This window comes from Oxyura jamaicensis, chromosome 2, assembly GCF_011077185.1.
Source record: "Oxyura jamaicensis isolate SHBP4307 breed ruddy duck chromosome 2, BPBGC_Ojam_1.0, whole genome shotgun sequence".
Taxonomy (NCBI): domain Eukaryota; kingdom Metazoa; phylum Chordata; class Aves; order Anseriformes; family Anatidae; genus Oxyura; species Oxyura jamaicensis.
In genome coordinates, this window is record NC_048894.1 from 89042188 (window position 1) to 89062017 (window position 19830).

The 19830-nt window shown below is 43.3% G+C and overlaps 1 protein-coding gene across 4 annotated transcripts in view; it reads left to right on the forward strand.

Moving 5' to 3' along the window:
- Positions 1-19830, forward strand: part of FHOD3 (formin homology 2 domain containing 3) — a 410832-nt gene that overhangs the window by 26892 nt on the left and 364110 nt on the right. For all 4 annotated transcript variants that reach the window (XM_035317954.1, XM_035317955.1, XM_035317956.1 and 1 more), the window contains exon 2: positions 6893-6999. In XM_035317954.1, the coding sequence (XP_035173845.1) occupies positions 6893-6999 (107 nt within the window). The remainder of the gene's footprint in view (positions 1-6892; positions 7000-19830) is intronic.

Genomic DNA, 19830 nt, shown 5'->3' on the forward strand with positions numbered 1-19830 from the left:
AAGGCCTTCTTCAGAAGTAGCCATGGGTACAGAACCTGTGGCTGAACTTACCTTTAAAACTCTGACCTCCTGAAAGTATGGGCTTTATTGTAATTTTAAAATATATTAGGAAAATACATGGAGAAGAAAATACAAAGCTAATTAAAAAAAAAAAAAAAAGAAGTTGGGGAGAGTTTAAAGCTTTGTTTTAAGCAATTGCAGTGTGGAGTTGTTGAGAGCATTGGGAGTTTTAGATCAAGACAGAGTGATTGCATGCTGTGTTGGGTGTCTGTCAGACTGGAAGATGAGACCAGTTTTTAGCATACAGCATTAATTTTGAGCACTAACACCTGGTTTACAGATTACTTGCTTTCATTTCATCTCATTAATGCCAAGCTTTGTGCCTGAGATAGATCACGCAGCATCACTCCTGAGCTGGATGCTTTGGTCTCTCTTTTTTCTTGTTAGCTGAAGTGCTCATGAGTGGCACATGCATGTCCGTGGCATGGGCTGGTTCGACCTACTCTTACGAGAAGGAAGGAATGGAGGCCCTTGGCCAGAGGGTAGCTGGTATCAGCTCTGAAGGCAGGTAGGTGGGTTGCATGTGGGATGCATTCAGACCCTCCCCTTGTTTAATTTCTCTGTAAGAACTAACAGAGACTGTGATGCTGTTATATTTTAAAAGGCCAGCCGTGTGCAAATGCAGAAAACTTATGTCTGGGGATCCGTACTAAAATTTCAAAAGCATTAAAATATGATGTCCTCTGAATAGAGCATGATCATCCTCCATTTGAAGCTCAGTTGTGGGTGAGAGCATTAAATATTGATTTGCACCATTTTGGTTTCTGCAGCTTTCTTAGAAATACACAGTATGTTTGGTAAGGAGGCAGGGATGTTTTTTCACGTTTTTCCTGAGTAGAAATAGGTTATTTTTCTTATTTAAAAAAAAAAAAAAGTGGGGGTTGAAGGGAAGAGATAGCAAAGCAGAGGGACAACTGGCATTTGTAGGCCTTGTTAACAGGATTGCCATCCCACTAGAAACAGCTGAACCAGAAAGGAGCGCCTTTTAAAACTGTGTAGCTGGAGTGGGCAAATGTGTCAAGTTTGTGATCTGTAAAGCAAAACAAGGCTTTGTATTTAAAAATGGAAAACTGAGTGTGAAGGGACTATTTTTTTTAATCAACCATTTCACCTATTCTGCAAAGCATCCTGTTAGATGAGTGAGGAGCATGCCAACACTAATAGGAACGATTACCACCAAATGATGTCCAAATGAAAGATGAGCTAAGACATTTGATAAGATAAGGATTTTCCGAGTCTGTGCCAGAAGCTAGAACTGAAGAGAGATTTTATTTCTACAGCTTTTACTGGATTATTCCAACTTCTTTTTTTTTCTTTTTTTAAGGCATTTCCTTTCCGTCTAATTCTGGAAACAACAAAACGACCAAAATGATCTGCCCAGTAACTCTAGCTAGAATTACTAGAAGCTTGGTGAATCGGCTGTAGTTGCAGCTGGTAGCTGCGGAGTCGAGCAGTTTTTGGTAACTTGTGGTAACCACTGGAAAAGAAGTTTATCCTTTGAACTCATAACGTAGGCCTCTGTGCACTGTGAGTGGGACTTGTTTGCTGTCTGAACTGGATGTTTTGTGGTGCCTACTTTTATTTAAATGGAAGATAAAATCAAGGAAGTGTTTGGCGCTGTCTTTGCACGCGCTGCCTGTTGACTTGTCAGTGCCTTGGGGTTCAGGAGACGCAAACAGCTGCTTGTCCAAAATCCGAGTGGATTCTCAGGGTGAGGGGAGAGCAGCTCCCCAAGGCTGTTATAGAAATGCATTTCTGTGGTACCTGAACAAACAGTGAAGAGAAGCTTTTTTTAATGGTTTGTGGTTCTGCTGTTACGCTTTACGAAAAGCAGGGAGGGGGCATGTGGCATTTCCACTGCCCTTAAGGCCAGCCTATTACTGCCTTGGGACAGAGGGGTTAAAACAAGCTGAGGGAAGGCAAGTCCACCTGGGACGTGTGCTAATCTCACAGAGCCCTGTGGAGGAAGAGAAAGCAGACTTCCACCAGTTTCTCTTGGCACGGTACAGCGCATGTTGCCTCTGTGTTGAGGTATTTACCCGCCAGGCCTCACGAGCAAGATGGCCGGTGTGTGCGTGGGGTGCCTGCGAGGCCGACCCTGGCACTCGGCCTACGCATGGACTGCTTCACGTGCCTGTGCTCTGGAGCTCGTGCTCCCTTCTTGTGGCCGCCAACATCTCGCTTTCAGTGTTTCTCTTGGATCATGAGGAGCCAAAGGCAGCAGATGAAAACAATGACTGAACTCTGGCTTCATTTTCATTCAGCCGGTTTCTCTGGCAGTGTCTGAAGGCAGCAGTAGTCACTTACTGGCATCAGGTAACTGGTGGATGGTTGCCCTACTGTGCTGCTGGCTTGCTTAGTTTGTGTTTGCCCTACATTTCCTTGTTTTTTAAGCTGTGAAATTCAGAGATCAGAGAATGGTTTGGGTTGGAAGGGAACCTAAAGACCATCTAATTTCAACCCCCCTGCCATTGGCTGGGACGCCTCCCCATGGCCAGGTTGCCCAGAGCCCCATCCAGCCTGGCCTTACATACTTCCAGGGATGAGGCATCCACAGCTGCTCTAGGCAGCCTGTGCCAGTGCCTCAGTACTCACTGAATAAAGTATTTCCTTCTAACATTTAATCTAAATCTGTGAAATGGCGAGCTTTCATGTTGCACAACGGCAAGTGCTCTTAGTGGGCTTCTTAATGAAGAGAAATGTGCGTTACCTCTTAGTACAGGTCACTGTGTAAAACAAGAAAGAAAAAGTCATTGCCTGTGTACTGTTGTTGAAGTATTTTGAGTCCTCTGAAGCTCAGTGGCCTTGCAGTGCTAATGATTTTGGCCCCACGGGCTGAGGGACTAGGCAAAACTGACAGAATTTCATTACCTGAGGAAGATAACAACCAACTAAGCTTCTGCGCCACGTCCTTTTTTTCCTGGTAGCTCATAAGGAGCACTTGCAAGAGATGCTGGCTTCACATTGCCCTGCCCGTGTGATTTCATGGGGCAAGTGGGAAATGTTTGGGCTCAGTGGACCCAAGGGCAGGGTGAAAATGGAGCTTGTCAGGGTCGACCTCGCTCTGCCTGCTCCTGGCCAGGATCAAGGGCAGGACACCTCTCCTTGGGTATGGTGTGCTGGAGCTTCCCTCTGGCATGGGTTAAATGGCAGAGGATGAGGGATTAGTAAACGCTGGTTTTAAGTGTTCTGGTATTTTAAGAGTTTAATCTGTTTGCTTTTGCTTAGTTTGTGTTGAGTGTAACCATACGCTTGCACTAGTGTAACTATTGCTCATACTCTGATGGTCTTATTATGTGCTTCCTGTTCCTTTTTCTTACGTTTCCCTGATATAATTATCTGTGGGAAAACTCTATTTCAGGGTTATTTAAAGAATTTCTAATTGTGGTGATGACCCGCTGGGGCATCGATACAATTTCTTCTGCTGAAACTATTATTCTGTTTCATATTTTTAAAAAGCTTTTGATTGCTTTTGTGGAAAAGATTAAAAGACAACAAACTTTTATGATGCACAAAATAGAAATTGTAAATGTCACCTGGACTACTACTTGTTATATTACTTATGTAAACTTTTTGGCTCTTCTGGGCAACACACAGAGGTGCGATTAAAAAAATGGTTAATGACTTGAAGGGTCTGGCAAGAGAGATTTTAGAAAAAGTGCTTTTTATATTTATGAAAAAAAAAGACCTTGTGACAATAGTTTTAACAAGTTGAGCAGTTGAACAACAAAATGCTCATCTGGGTTTTAGGACCAGCAGGGAATACTGAGGAGTCAAAAAGAATTGTAAAGAATCAAGTGAAATAAACAGAAATAACTTCTAGAAAGTTGAATAGCCATATTGTTCATGGCTATGGAAAACAGCTCTATTAAATATCATAGAATCATAGAATATTCTGAGTTGGAAGGGACCCTTAAGGATCATCAAGTCCAACTCTTGACACCGCACAGGTCTACCCAAAAGTTCAGACCATGTGACTAAGTGCACAGTCCAATCTCTTCTTAAATTCAGACAGGCTCAGTGCAGTGACAACTTCCTTGGGGAGCCTGTTCCAGTGTGCAACCACCCTCTATGTGAAGAACCCCCTCCTGATGTCAAGCCTAAATTTCCCCTGCCTCAGCTTAACCCCGTTCCCGCGGGTCCTGTCACTGGTGTTAATGGAGAAAAGGTCTCCTGCCTCTCGACACCCCCTTACGAGGAAGTTGTAGACTGTGATGAGGTCTCCTCTCAGCCTCCTCTTCTCCAGGCTGAACAGGCCCAGTGACCTCAGCCGCTCTTTGTACGTCTTCCCCTCCAGGCCTTTCACCATCTTCGTAGCCCTCCTCTGGACACTCTCCAATAGTTTCATGTCCTTTTTATACTGTGGTGCCCAGAACTGCACACAGTACTCGAAAAATTCAAAAATATGTTTTTGAAAGACTTTTCTTTATAGGTTCTACCTTTTGATCATCCTCGGAGAAGATGGGTGCTAATAAAGGTTTTTAATGTGAATTGTGATCAGTGGGAAGAGCATGTCCAAAATGAGGTAGGTAGAGGTTGTCTGTGAGAGTCTCCAGAGACAGGGAGAAGTGATGCACGGCAGATAAACATGGAATTAACACTGAACAGAGGGGAGAGACCCAACATCTGAATTGCTACTAATACTCACTAATGAGTGAACATCAGCCAGCCTTTGTGTTGAAAAAGGCAGGCAATTTGCTAATTAAAAAAAATGATAAGGTAACTTGTCTTTGTGTATTCTGCCTCTAAAATATGGGTGCTGGTGAAGCTTGAAAGGGAAGATGCAAAGTAGCATAATGACCCTATGTTAGGATGATTCCAGAGCTTACTGCGTTAGTTCTTAATGCTTTTCAAAGTGTTGTTTTGCTCCTTTTCACGTCTGTGTGTACACAAGCAAGAAGGTCTCTTTTGGCAAGATTCATTGTTAAGTAAGGGAAATAAAAGATACAGTAATGGAAGAAATTGCAGTCACTCCTATTAATGGATAAATGGATACAGAGAACAATGCTTTAAAGCCTGGTAGGATACTATGTTCAGCTGAAACTATGGAGATGAGATGAAAATAGGTAGAATGTGCTATTTTCCTTTATCTTGTGCACGAAGTACTTCCTGTTCTCATCTTGCTTTTCATACACTAAGGTCATAAGACATGAGTAAGGTGCTGTTCCTTTTCCCTAATTGTGCAGTATAATTGGAAATTGTGGGCAAATCTCCTAATCTCCATAGTGACAGCAGAACATTTATCTAATTAGTAGTTTGCCTTTTGGCATTACTTTGAATAAATTAGCATTTCATTTGATATCCCGGGCTACTGGGAAAAAGTTTCCCAGAGCAGTAGTTAGTCTTTCTTCTCTAAAGAGTGTATTTTGAATTAGCATAGGTTAATAATACCCTTTGTACCCGGGGAGATGCAGAATAGTAATACTGTTGTAATTCTTAATATCAGGGAGCTGGGCCTGGAGGTGCTTTTCTTTCGTTAATCCCCAGGAGTCAGGGTGAGAACTCAGGCCACATGATTTGGTGTGCTTACTCTTTCACTGCGAGGGGAGGAAAAAAGAAAGAAAAAGCGGAACAGGTTCAAATGCAACTTCACCTCTTCCATCTACCCTTTCCTTTCTCCAGAAAATGAGCTTTTCTTTCAAGCTATAAACAGCTCTCAGCGCACTGATGTGGGCTACCTCAAAAGTCATGCTCTGTCAGTTGTGTATTAGGAAGTTGCTCTTCTGCAGAGTTGCCAATGCAGCTAATCCAGAATGGCCCTGAGAAGGCTGCTGGTATTCTTTTCTTGGACAGATAAATCCCTGTGATAGGAAACCAGGTGACTGAGTCTTGGCATCGGCATCCAGATAAGAAGTGTGACTTCCCGAGCAGCTGCTGGGAGCCAGTAACTTCAGTGGGAAAAACAGGTGGCTCATCTAAGATGGAGTTGCAATTATTTTCTTTTCTAGCGTTAAAAGAACAAAAACTGTAATCTGTGCATTTGATAAAGGTTTATGATGTCATTTCTTTGACTCACTGGCTGCTTTGGATCCTTGCTAATCCCTTCTAAGAGTTGGTTTCCACCTGCAGCAGCAGGTTGGTATGGTGATAATTGTTCTCCTTTTCCCAAAGTTGCCTCTGCAGTGGGGCTGTAAGTTTATCTCCCCTCCAAAGAAAGCAACTCTGATAGCGGTAGGGTTGAGAGGTATGCAATGGAGCTCGCACCTTGTTTTGCCACATCCAGAGGGATGAAGTGTCTTCAGTTTGGCAGGCCAACCTGGAGGCTGTTTTGTTATCCGACTGGATTGTATATCCACTAATGTGAAACGCCTGGGGCTACAATACTGTTGGACTTGGAACTGGTTACAGAAAGACCCCAGCCCTGTGGTGACACACCAAGATCCCCAGCAGCTTTTGTCAGACAGGGCTCAGCGATGGCAGCTCCTCTGCTTCTGGGCAGGGTTTTCCAGGGTGTCTGAGGTGGACGGTCACTTCTTCCCTAGCAGGAGGGTACGACACCCTGTATTTCCACCTGCCCTTTTTCTTGTTTCCCTGCCTTGGGAAGGGATTTTCCTTGTTTCTTGTGATTTGACACTGGGCTGTCATGGTGAGAGAGAAGTTCATGTTGCTTCCTTCAGGTTTGTTTAGCTACAACTTCTCGCTGTTACCAAGCATCATCTAGTGAACGTGGACTTGGGATTGTGTAAATTGTCTAACGTCACTCTCTCCTCCTTCCTACATATGGTTTGTTTTAGGGAGATTTTGTCTGTGGACCTGGAAAATGGAAAGCCTATGTTAGAGGTATGTCAAAAGATTACGGCTAAAATCTGATGTTCTGGCTTTTGTTCTACAGCTTGATGACTGCACTCTCCAATTGTCTCACAACGGTACCTATCTGGATTTAGAATCCACTCTAGCAGAGCAAAGGGATGAGCTGGAAGGCTTCCAGGAGGATGCTGGGTAAGTAAATGTTTGCTAAATTCTGATTAATAAGCATACTCCTCCAGAAGCATTGAGGTTTCAGGAGCTTTAGTGGTTGACTTGGTGCATTCAGGTCAACATAGGAACAGAAAACGTAAAATTCTTTCCTGTGTAAGCACATGCCCCCTTTCTGTAATTAAGAATTTTATGACTTCTCCATCTGTGTTCACTTGTACAGTTAAAAGAAGATGGCATACTACACAACATCTGTCAGGATGACTGCTGTGACTAGTCTAAAACATTTTATAGTTCTTAGGGGTTGGTTGGTTCTGGGAGCTCAGAGTATCAACCTTTATGATAGCTGTCGGTGTAGAAGATTACGTTAAGGTTGTGCTCTTGCAGTTACAGACTCAATTTCTTTGCACCTTGAAATTCAAGTCCTTGTTATATAATCTTGAAGGAAAAAAATGTATTGAGTCTTTTTTTTTTTTCCACTCTGAATCATTGTGTGTGGGATTTTCTGTGGTGTTGGTAGTGTTTTTTGATGATCCTTGTCTTGCCCCCCCCCCCCCTTTTTTTAATTATTGCTGGCATACGCTTGTTGCTATTACAGCTTTCCATAAACTATCTGTGGTGAGAACTGTGAAAACAGAAGGATCTTTTCTGGGCCTTTAGGTGATTGTCCTGCTCGGAATGTAAAATGAAGAGACAGTCTACAGCTATTTTAGCTTTGTTTGTTGCTATATTGGACTGGGTAGTTGTTATTAATTGCATGGGTGCGTTTTGGCACAGACTTTGTGCATGTGAGTAGTGTCGCTGTGCCAGAAGGAAATTAACGGCATTCTGAATTGGTCAGGGCTTGTTACATTAAGAGGTGTAGCCCTTTTGCTTTTACTGCTTCCTCTACCTTTTGTGGTAGCTGTCATGCCTCTGATGAATACGAAATCTTAAAACTTGAAACTGTGCCTCTGAAGATTATTTTATAGGGAGAAGATTTTAAAATAATGGTACAGATACTCATGTGTGCATTTGTCTTTCACACGTACCAATTTTGTGCATGTTTTATAACTATTGGAAGACAAAGAAACGTCTCAAAATGAAATCAGTTACAAAGAATGTTGCTCAACATATAGGAGTAGCCAATAAAGCTGAAGTGAGCATCGCTTCCTATTCAGTAGGAGCATTAAGTATGGAAGTTGATAAAGTCATCAGCTTACAGCAACTTTTACCACTGCATAAAAGAACGGGAAGTACTCATTCCCTGCTAACTTGATAACAAGTTAAAATCAAGTAAAGACAGACCATCTTCTGATGGTTGTTTACAATGCTGTAGTAACTTTGTATGCATGAATGAGTTGTCACCTCACATTTCTTCTTCCTCTCCACTGACGTCTCCATGATAATTCTGGTGATTTTAACTCCATTGCCTTTGATACCCCACAGTGTCATCACTGAGCAATTTGGCAAGCCAGAGACCAGCTGGTGCTTTTCCTGCCAGACTTCTCACTCAAAGTTGCAGGCAGCCTTCCTTCCAGCTTAGTTTTAACTTCTGCTTCCTTTGGGTGTATAAAATGCAGGATGTGAATTGTTCCTGAAACAGGAGTCTAATTTTGTCTGGGGAGGCTCTCCTAAGGAAGAAAAGACAAACCAGCAAGCCATCCCATCCCCCCACAACAAACCAAAGCACCTGAACACGTGAAACTGTATCTTGGGTCTTCATGTCTGTGGTATTGATCTGATCTGGAAAATGGGGTAATATTTTTGTGTATTTTGCACGTATGTGCAGGCTGCCTCTTGTGCAACTGGCTGTCAGTTGAGCAATTAATTCTTGCAGTGGTTTGTAGTGCCAGGTAACGTGAAGCGGGCTGGGAGCTCCTTCATTCCTGTGCCAAGAATGGAGAGGGAAGTATGATGCACCTTCATACGCTCAGCTTCATAAAAGCTTGGGATACAAATTATTATTGTGATAGTTTCAGTGAAAGGTTCCTATGAAACAAAGCAGTTTGCGTTGTGTAGCCCTTGCCTTCGTTGGTCTTTGCCCTGTTCTCTGAAGTTATCCCTCAGGTAGCTGTGGGTGCATATTCTAGAGTTCCATTAAGCAATGCTGCTTAATGACATGGGGGTTGTTTTAACATAAACGGTTGTGAGGCTGAAGAACTTTCAGTTCCATCTTCCCCCTCCATGCACACATCTGCCCTGTAACGTGCAGGCTGGAGCCTTGAAAACTGAACGTTTTGCTTGGCTGCAAGGGGATTCTGCTTAGTGAAGTACAAAACCTTGTGTTTAGGAGTAGTTGGTTAAGGGACGAGCAGGCACTGGTCAGGCAGAGCGTGAAGCAGGAGGAATATCTGACTTGTCAACAGCTTTTCAGGAACGGAGCTGACATTGTAGGGAACCGCGTGCTGAAAGCGAGACTGATTATGGTGCTGTGAAAAAGGTAAGGAGAGCGCTAAGGTGTAAAGCAGGAATTTAGCCCACGAAATGCAGTGAGCTTGGTAGCTTCAGTACTGGTTAGGCTTCAGCTATGGATTTCTGCATCCTGCTTTTGTCCATGTTGAAAGAGAGTGTTCTCTCTATTATTAAAGAAAATAGAGAGGAAAACAAATGAGAACAACCACCAAGATTTCTGAAATCTGTGAGGTAGCTTCCCAGTATAACTCGGTAACTTTGTCACTTCAGAGTAAATGTGAAACTATCCAGGAAAAAAAAAATAGCTGTAGGATAGCTGCCATACCAAGTCTCTGGCAATCTAAAATCTGTTTTGGGGACTCGTGGCTCTGATCTTTTGCCCCTGCAGAGACTGAAGCAGTGAGCTGGAATAGTCCTGAGCTGGAGAGTTGGCTGAGGGCATGTGGGGCTTAGCAGCCTGCTTTCTGCGAGTGACTGGCTGCAGAAACCACTTAGTCTCTTTCCTTCTCTCTGGGTCATTTCAAGGTCCTGCTCTTAATCTTCAAAGCTTTTAATTTTCTGAGATTAGGCTACCTCAGGATCTACCCTTCTACCATTCCAAGGCTGTTGTGCTCATCAGGGTCACTGAAGCTTGCTGAACTCTGAGTGAAGGATTTAGTAGCTGGGTATTGGTGGCCTTTACTTTTTGTTAAATTTTAGATCCCAAACTCCTATTAAAAGTGACCAGAATGCTCTGTAATTAGTTTTCAGCAACTTTTCCCCAAATATTCCTGTTTGAACTGGCAAAACGGTCAAAGATTAATAAGAAATAAAAAGACTTTCTTAAGCACCCTGCTGAAAGGAGATGTAGAAATGAAGTACATAAAGCATGCAGGCAATGCAATTTTACTTTTTCTTTCTTATTGGTGTGGGAGATGGTATCTCTTTACTCTGGTAAGGGTTGGATGAACATACTGGAGAAACTGGGAGGATTTTTCTTCAGGAAGAAAGAAAAGGATGGTGGCAGTTGGGCTGGAATCTTTTAATGTAAAGCTGTAAATACCAGGGATGAGAAGGGCATGCACCCATACATGAATTCAAATGAATCATCTTCACTTGCTGAATGTAATGAAAGCATGTGTTTAGTAGTCTCTATCTACTCCAGGAGAATCTGAACTCCTGTTTAGGGGAGGAGAACACCCAACCCACAAGCCAGCTCCTTTTAGCCTGTCGGGCTATCAGTGAGTCAATGCAGCCCCAAAGGGGCCAGGACTGTTTTCCAGCATCCAGGGCTTTGTTGCATAGCTGTGGGACCAAGGAGAGCAGGATCATCTCCATGCAGCTTCTGTTGGGGACAGGGAGGATGAGCAGCCTGGCCAAGCACTGAGGCTGACTATGGAAACTCTGGCCCAGCAGAAGGTGTCCAGGTCAGGAGACAGGTCAGTAAGAGCACCTAATAATTTCCTTCCTCTTCGAGCCTGGCATGTATCCATTTTTTCAATTACCATTATTCTAACACAGATTGTTTTGTGACCGGCTCATTGTGTAAGGAGGCAATGTGGAGGCAGCTGAGTTGGCTGGCTGTTCCTTTAAGGAGTCTGTGACAGATAATGATCTTCCCCTTTGTTTACTTGCCATTTGGTCGGATGAGCAAGAACTCTCACGAAGTTTGTGTGTTTGTATTAACAAGAATTGCCCAAGTTCTCTTTGCGGCGTGTCTTAACAGACCCCAATGGCAGCATGCAAGGTAACGCAGTCCTGAACCACAGAATGCAAAAGCTTCTTCAGATAGCACGCTGCAAGCGACAGGGATTTCCTCAGGGAACACATTCTGAAGGTTTCTGTTTAGCAGAAGGATTGTTTTGAAGTACTTCTGACAAATCATTTCAGCGTTGATGGTTTTGCATCCCTTTCACACTCCTCGGCTCAAACCAGTTCTGCTGGGGGAACCCCAGTCTAAGTTGGATTCCCCCCACTTTCCCTCTCGGTGCTGCTCATTCTGGACTTGATTCAGGATCTGCTGAGGGCAGGGAAGTCTTGCAGGGTCTGTAATATTCTTTTGATGCCTCTGTGCTGTATTTTTATCCTGCTTAGACTTTGCAGTTAACGCAATTCTGGAACTGAAAACTTCCATGTCACTTATTGGCATGAGGAAGTTGGGAATGCACTTGAAGGTTGACTTCAGTTTTTGTCTAAGAAAAGTGATGTGGCTCGTGTCTTGAAGCAGTAGTACAAGCTAGCAGATTATACACTGATGCTGTGTTATTTCGGGCAGAGTATATTTGTGTTGGAAGATTCAACTTCCGACAGCTTTCTCTCCAATTTTGTCATCTTCTCTAATGTTTCTCAGTTCAGACAGCAAGAAAAGTTAGGGAGGTGCCTATGGAAGATTGTCACGGTGTTGCAAACAGCAGAGACTGGAATAGCTTATTGCAATGGTTTATTAATGTTTTGCAGAACCATCCGATCATCTGAATCTTTTGATTTCTGTGATGTCTTTCATGTTCTGCTTAAGGTGTTTGTATCTTGCGTGACATCCCCTGTCCTTATCCGGAGCGCAGAGGCTCAGAAATCCAGAGGAACGTGCTAGTGCATGGGGCTGAGTGGCAGAGTGACCCAAAGGACTGTGTTTGATCCTGGCCCTCTTAGGCCCTGAACAGCCTGGTGTGCTCAAGGATTTCCCTAAGTGTGACCCCTCTGCTGTTCCTCGTCTTCTGTGGGTAGGGTCTAGATCTACGTGGGCTGTCGTATCGCTGTGAGGTTACGGTAAGTCTTGGAAAGGTGACGACTTTCTACAGGGCAGCAGTATTCCAGTCTCTGACGTATCAGATGAAGATGGTGAACTGCATTTGGAAGTGAATGATTAGCCAGAACTTTACCGTTGCAGAAGAAACGGTCATAAAGGTTCTAGTTCAGGTTTCTAGTTAAATAGTTTTTCTGGGTGGAGAAGTTGCGGATTTTTTTGCCTTCTTCCCTCCCAAAGTTCGAGAAAAATGGTTGTTCCTACATGTGTTCACAACTTTAAGTAGCTTTTTTAATTCTTTACATTCCTTTAGTCCTAAAAGCATTTCTGTTTGTTTATTAAAAAAAATAATCAAATGTTGACGTTTATATTCAGGCGGAACTGTAGAAATTCATTTCCATAATTTCCTTGCAATATTCTTTGACAACGAAATGAAATAAACCTCTGGATTTCAGGTTCCGTCCGCTTTCCCTGCATCAGAACAGTAGGCAAGCCCTAAAAATTGCTCTGCAGTCTGGTTTTGTCTGGTGTATTTTGGTGTGGGTTGTTTTTTTTGGTGAGGTGACTTTTTTTTTTTGAGACCTTGCCTTATGATTTTGTAGCTTGGTGTTGTCAGTAGCTGTGCCCTGCTTTGCCTTAGAGTTTACTCACAGCTCTGCTATAGAGGGAGTCATCTACGTCTGTACTGGATGTTTTGGAAACATTTAAAGATCTGCTCTTTTGTTGTGATCATCACTGGCAAGTGACTGTACTGAGCTTTTCAAAATCATTTACACTGCAAAATGTATTGTGGCAATGTTGTGCTTAGCTGCCTCTCAGCACGTTGTGTGCTATGGACGGTGCCAAACCAACAGATGCATGAATGATTCTTACAGCTTTCCCTAGGACAGTGCTGCTTAACATAAAGTCTAATCTGGCATTCAGGTTTGCACATGCAAATATCTGAGGAGCCCAATGTTTGAAGGTGGAAACTTTGTTAAAAAAAAAAAAAAAAAAAAAAAAAAAGCTGTGAAACAACTGTTGCTGCTGTTTTATTTTAAAAGCATTTAGCTTTATCAACATTGGAGCTCCCCAGTAGTTGCACTTGCACTTTGCCAGCCTCACTGACGAAGAGGTCACAAAGTGAGCAGCTCCTGAGGCACGGAGATGTATTTCTTTTTGCTTTGCAAGGAGGAGATCCCTTCCCTTCTGCATAAACAGATGGTTGGCAGGGCTGTCAGGAGGAGCTGTAGGGCTGCTCAGAGCTTGACTCCTGTTGGTAGGAGAAGGATGGATCTGAGGATCCAAGCCTTGAACAACAGCCTGCAGGAAGATGTTGCATGCCTGCTGTCTGCTGTTGCAAGTTCCACACTGGTGTGGAGTTGCCCGGAGAGCACAAGCAGCCAAGCGAGCTTGTGCTGGGTGATGAGTGAAAGCTGTGGACTTGCTACACTTCCTATTCCGTAGCAACTGTTCATGTGCTTGCTCTTACTCAGCCTGTGGTAAGTACAAAGTAGGTTTGTATAAGCAAGTTCCACTCTTGTTTATCCCACGGGAATTCATCTACCCGTGCTCTTGGTGTGTGGCTTTTGTTTGCTTATTTGCTTTCCCACTGGCTAAACGAAGGTAGTAATAATCCACTTCTGATTTAAAAACTAAATAAAAGAATCTGCCATTTCACCTGCAGTGAGGAACTAACAGCTTAAACCACAGCAAATCTGGGAGCAGCCCAGGCTCTCCTGTAATGAAGCCATGGAACTAGTGACCTATGCCAGGGTTAAGAACATAAAGAAGCACAGCAAATATTAAATTGCATTTTCACGTGTATTGCTCAGTAATTATGCTTGCTAGCAAAAGCACTGGTGGCCCAGCAATAAATGCAAAGCCTATTTCAGAAATGGGATTGATACGAAGAAACAAGATCTGGCTTGAGGGCAAAATGCTGTTTAAGATGTCAGATTATGAAGCAGCCTTGGCCAGATATGAAATAGAAAAGTTCCAAAAAGCAGAAGGAAAAGCTGAGGAAGTATACCGATCAGTTCAAAGTAGACCCTATATTTAGGTACATGTACTTACACGCGTGTGTCCTACTGCAAGGGAGGACAGCTTTCAAACAGTTGTTGCTGAGTCTGGTTAAACTGATGGCGTTCTGAGAAAGAGTGTAGCTGGCTGATTAGGTCAGTAGGACATCTCTTTGAAGGGTGTTCTCTGTCACCTTGGGACATCTCATTGTCAGGAGATTATTTTTTTTAGTATCATCAATTAAACTGGAAAAATTGCAAAAGCTCGGGTTTCCTCCTCAAGGTATCAGAGCCTGATTTCTAGTGGAAGGGAAAAGTTTGTGTAGAAACTGCTAAAACGCCATTTTTCCAAACTCCATTTTTGATTGAATTTGAAAAAATGGGAGCTGTGTTTAGTACTGTGAGTCCGTCTCAGGTAAGTTAGTAGGGGTCTTTGTGAGAACGAAGATTACTGTGTGGGTGCCCATTGCTTCTGTCCTGCAACAGCAGTTTTTCGGATGAACTCAATCTGCCATTTTGTTCTCCTGGAAGCAAAGCTGAGTCCCGCAGCGTGACTGGAAGCGCCAGAGGAGCTCTGCCGGAAGAGGTGGAAGCGCTAGGTCATGCAGCAAGGGGAGAGTTGTTTCACTTTCTTCCTTGCCCCTTAGTCCCAAGGTTTGTGGCTGATGAGTAGCACAGGATCATAGAATCCCTCAGGTTGGAAAAGACCTCTAAGGTCATCTGGTTCAACCCTTAACCTGGTACTTGAGTCCACCACTAAACCATGCAACTAAGTTGTACACCTACATGTTTCTTGAAGACCTCCAGGTGTGGTAACTCCATCACTTCCCTGGGCAGCCTCTACCAAGGCTGCGCAACCCTTTCAGTAAAGGCATTTCTAATATCCCTTTTCCAAAGTCCTGATTATTTTAAGACATCTGTTGCTTCAAGTGAAAATCCAAGTGCACTGTGAGTGTCCAAGTGCAGGTGACACCAATAGCACACGACCAGGAATTACCTAGTCTAGAGTAGCCTGTGAGGAGCGCGTAGCCAGAGTGTGACAGTTGCTGACAGCAACGGGAAATACGTGACTTGAGGCTGGAAAAGCATCGGTCAAGTGATGTTATCTCTGCAGATGAACACTATGCAAAATTGACAAGAAGTGAGGAAACAAGCCTTATTTTTTTTTTTTTTCCTTTAACCCAGAAGCAGCCTTATCGTCACAATAGACTTCTAATGCAAATCTCTTTATTTTTGGCCATTTCATAAAGTTTGTGTTTTCTTCATGCAAAAAATAAAGATGGAACTTTAACTGAAAATGACAACAGCGTTTCCCCAAATGACAAGATAAACTTACTGCTGGAACAAGTGTATGTGGGTTGAGATTTTGCTCCGCTTTTGGGGAGGGAAGGGACACCAGACTTTGTACATGAACAAGGCCAGCTCTTGAAAACTGCTCGCTGTCAGACTGTGAAGGCAGCAGACAGCCCTGAGGTGTTTCAGGGGCCTTTAGAAAATTCTCATTTTACTGTGTGGAAAAGGAGGCATTGGAAACAGAGAAATAACCATTGTGATGATACAGAAAGCAGGGGGAAGGGAGCCGAGACAGAGATTCTCATCTTCCAGCTCCTGAAGTTTGCCTGCACAGAAACTACTGAAAAGAACCAATGAAACAGATGTTCCCCCCCAATGAGGCTTGCTACATTTTCATGGCGTATGAAAGTGATTCACTTTTTGTTGGCAAAAATGATTGCTTTGTGGTAAAGTACACAGAAGACTTTATCACCATTTCCCCAGAATACATTAGTAAGAATAATGATGCATCATTGATGTGGATCAGGAGACATACTTGGTGAATCCCTTGAAGGTTTTACTCGACCCTTTTTGATGTTTCTCATCTTCTTCTGTTTCCATCCAGTTCCTTTTCCATTTTAAAAGGAAGAGAAAGGAGAACTCTGCCCCGCTACCGTTGTGCTTGGGAGGAGCGGGTGGCTGTAAAGGCTGTGACCTTGTAGTGGGAACCTGTGTGCAGTCCTTCCCGCCGCAGTTACCCAGGCACTCACAGATTGCTTCCTGCGTGGTGCATAGGTTGTTAGTAGGCAACGGGGCAGTTAGTTGTTATATTCATGTTGGAAAATACAGAATGTAATAACATTGGCGTAATCTCTAGGGAAAAAGTGCCTCTGAGTTTCAGCATACTTTGTTCCATTGCTACCGTTGCTTTCACTGATCAGTCTGCAGCGTTTTGCCTGCTTAGTCTTCTGTTTGGGATCATGCTGTAGGGATTGTTTCTACCTGCACTGGTAAAGTTTGAGGGTGTATTTCTTTATTTTTATTTATTGTTGTTAAATAAAGAACGAACGGCCATCTGACTGGTCTGTCTACTTTTATCCATTTGTTGAATGGCTGTTGCTTTAGTCCACGTGTTACTGCCCAGCAGTGCTCCGAATAAAATCTCTGTGAAATGAGATGACTTGCAAGAGGATGCAGACGCATTATGAGTTCAGTCTAAGTTTTTAGGTGGAAAACCTGAGGTAGGAAAGGAAAGTCTATTGAAATCATTTAAAGATGGATTTGTGTGTTTCCCTCTAACTATTTCTTGTAGCAGAAAGAGCTACTATTGCTGTCACCCAAGTGTAGTGTGCTTGGAGGTGAATCTTAGCATTTGAGACGTTTGTTTCTTAGCGTTTAACACACTCCCAACCCCTTTGTTTCTGTTATTTAATGAGAATGTGACAGTTGAATGGTCGGATAGTAAACAAACAAACCTCAAAGGTTATTTGTTTGGTTATGACTATGATAGATTCTTAATATCCTTTCAGATAGGTTCTTAATTCCTCTCTCCATGCACGTGCATGCTCTTGGCTTTTATACGGCATTTTTTTTAAAGTATCAGATTTTTTTTTTTGCATTTCTTCAATCTACAACTGAAGGGGGAAGCATACCAAGTTGAAACTGCACTCAAACCACATCTGAGTGGCTTTGAAATCAAAAACTCAGAGTTATGCTGTCTGATGAATGGCAGATTAAGAAACACTTTTCTTCTTGTGTACGAGCTGGCTTGCATATCCTTTACAGGGAAAACCTGATAGACCTGAGTGCCTGAACTCTTGCAGAAATTCCATCCTTTATACGCTCAACAAGGCATAGTTTGTTTTCCTCTGATTGGGAATAACTTAATCTGTGAAGTGAGTGTGAGGCAATACCCTGTTGTAGGAGCATTTTTCACTGTCTGAAAGGTGTGTGCAAGTGAAGGTGGACATGTGTAGGTGCTGAAATGAAGATGTGAAAGCCAGCTGCATTGTAAAAATAACACGCTTTAGGGAAGGCCCATTGCCACGTGTTTGCTTCTGGTGGCATTCTATTGCCCATGCAATCGGCTCTGCTCCGAGGAGGCAGTGGCTTGTTCTTGAGCTTAGGGATTGCTGTTGGATGCTGTTCTCATTAAGCTGCTACTCTTGAAAAACCTGGATGTGATTACTGGGGGAGGGTGATGGTACACACCAAGAAACCTGAGTGCTATGAGAGGCTCAAAGAAAATGTGAAGCGTGTGTTCTGCATGTGTGCTCTGAAAACCCTCCCCTAAGAGCAGCATTTGTGTTAGACAGGTTTTCATAACGTTTAGATCATTGCATCAGGCAGTAGTAGATGCAGAACTGTTATGTGGGAAGCTGTCAGGTTGGGCTGGGTTTATGCGCTGGCCAAATCTGCAAACGTTTCCAGTGCTTGTTGTGAACTGGTAGCTGTACGCAGGTGCTGAGTTGAGGTTAGTTTTCAATCCAGCCCGATGCTCTCCTTGGGGTAAAATGGCAACAGCTGCAGTGTTAGTTACCTCCATTTGGCAACCTGTTGTTGTTTGCCAGTATCTGATTCTACCTTTTTTTTTTTTTTTTGGTGAACCTGAAGAGGGTAAGCTTTAATGGATAGACTTTAAATGGTGTCTCACAAGTTGAATGTAATACAGACGTGAGCCAGTTCCTCTTCTCAGTGGTCCTCACCCTAGAGCAGGGTGAGGAAGTGTGGATGTGAGGAGGAAGAATGTAAGCTGTGTTATTAGCCCTGTGTAATAGAGCAATGGGGAGACGAGGTCAGTGCTCTGGACTTGGGATCCCTTTGCTGCTGTTGTCAGTTTAAATCAAAACATTTAGAATTTGTTTTGTATTATATCTAGGCTGTCTTGCGAGATGCTCAGATGGGAGCTGGAGGAACTGCTACCTCCCAGGTTAAAAAAAAATATATATATTTTGTGTAATTGTTTATTCAAGTACAGCCGTCTTCTCTTTTGGAGAGTGAGGTTAATCCAATAGCAATAATGAATCTGGTATCAGTGTAGATCTTAGCAGAATCTGACATCATCACACGATGTAAAATTTGTGTACCCTGTTAGTGCTCTTAAGGCTATAAATTAACTATTAGATACTTCCTGGCACTTCCTGAACATTAAAACAAGCAAAAAAGAACAAAACAAACAAAAAAGAACAAAACAAGCACCACCACCACCACCAAAAAGTCATGCTAAGAAAGCTGCAAGCCTTGTAAGCCCTCGGTAAGAGTAGAAGTATAGTCTTTATGACATGCATAGGATGTGTTTCAAATAAATCACACCTGTTTATTTGAAGTAATTTCTCCCCCCATATATTTCTGAACCCTTCTTGCTTTTAGTGCAACTGCTCTGTCATACTGTGGAAATTTACACCTAGGAGCAGGCAGACTGATCTGCGAAAACAAGCTTTAAATTGTTGGCGATGAGCTTTAAATTGTTGGCTTAATTGGCTTTCTAAACCAAATTTTGTAGATTTCCTTTGTTTTGTAAAGGGTGAGGGAGGAATGCAGACGTCTTTTAACAGAAAGATCTGAAACTCCTATCCTTTGCACTTGCTTTGTGTAATTGTTAGTGCTCTTAATAAATGAAGAAATGTATGTAAAGAACATCTCCATAAGAAATTGTTCTGATTTTCAGGTAGAAATGTAAGCTGTTTCATTTAAATCACACTCTGGATACTAGGAAATACAACTTGACACTGGGGGAATTCCGGGGGAATGCCCTGAATTGGCAGCTTACCACCCCACTGGCTTGTGCTGGAAGGTAAATAATGGCTTTAAACCAATGGAATGGATCTTCCCTGTGCAGGAGTTGAAATCTCAGAAATAGTGCTACCGTATGGTCACCTAGCTTGCAGAAACCTGATACGAGTTTACGTATGTCATAGTTAATGCAACCAAAGGCTGGTTTGGTTCTCTGTCATCTGCCTTTATTTACTGTTGGTTGGTGGCGCTTTCTGGAAAAAGGATTGAGTTTCCTTTGTCCGTCTCAGAGCCACAGCGTGGCTGAGGCTGGCAGGGCCCTCTGGAGGCTGCCTGGTCCAAGCCCGTGCTCCAGCAGGAGCACCCAGAGCAGGCTGCCCAGGGCTGGATCCCATCTAGGTGGGTTTTGAAGACCTTCAGGGAAGGAGACTCCACAGCCTCTCTGGGCAACTTGTGCCAGCACTCTGCTACCCATACGGTACAGAAGATTTTCCTCACGTTCCCATGGGACTTGCTGTGTTTCAGTTTGTGCCTGTTGCCTCTTGTCCTGTTGCTGGGCACCACTGAAGGTTCTGGGCCCATCATCTTGACTCCCTCCCCTCAGATACTTGTGTGCAGTGATAAGATCCCCTCTCAGTCTCCTCTTCTCCAGGCCTTTGGTTTTGGTAGGGCAGCCTCCATGTTAACATAAAGTGTTGTGGGCACCAGTAGGAATAACTGCAAATGAGCTTTGCT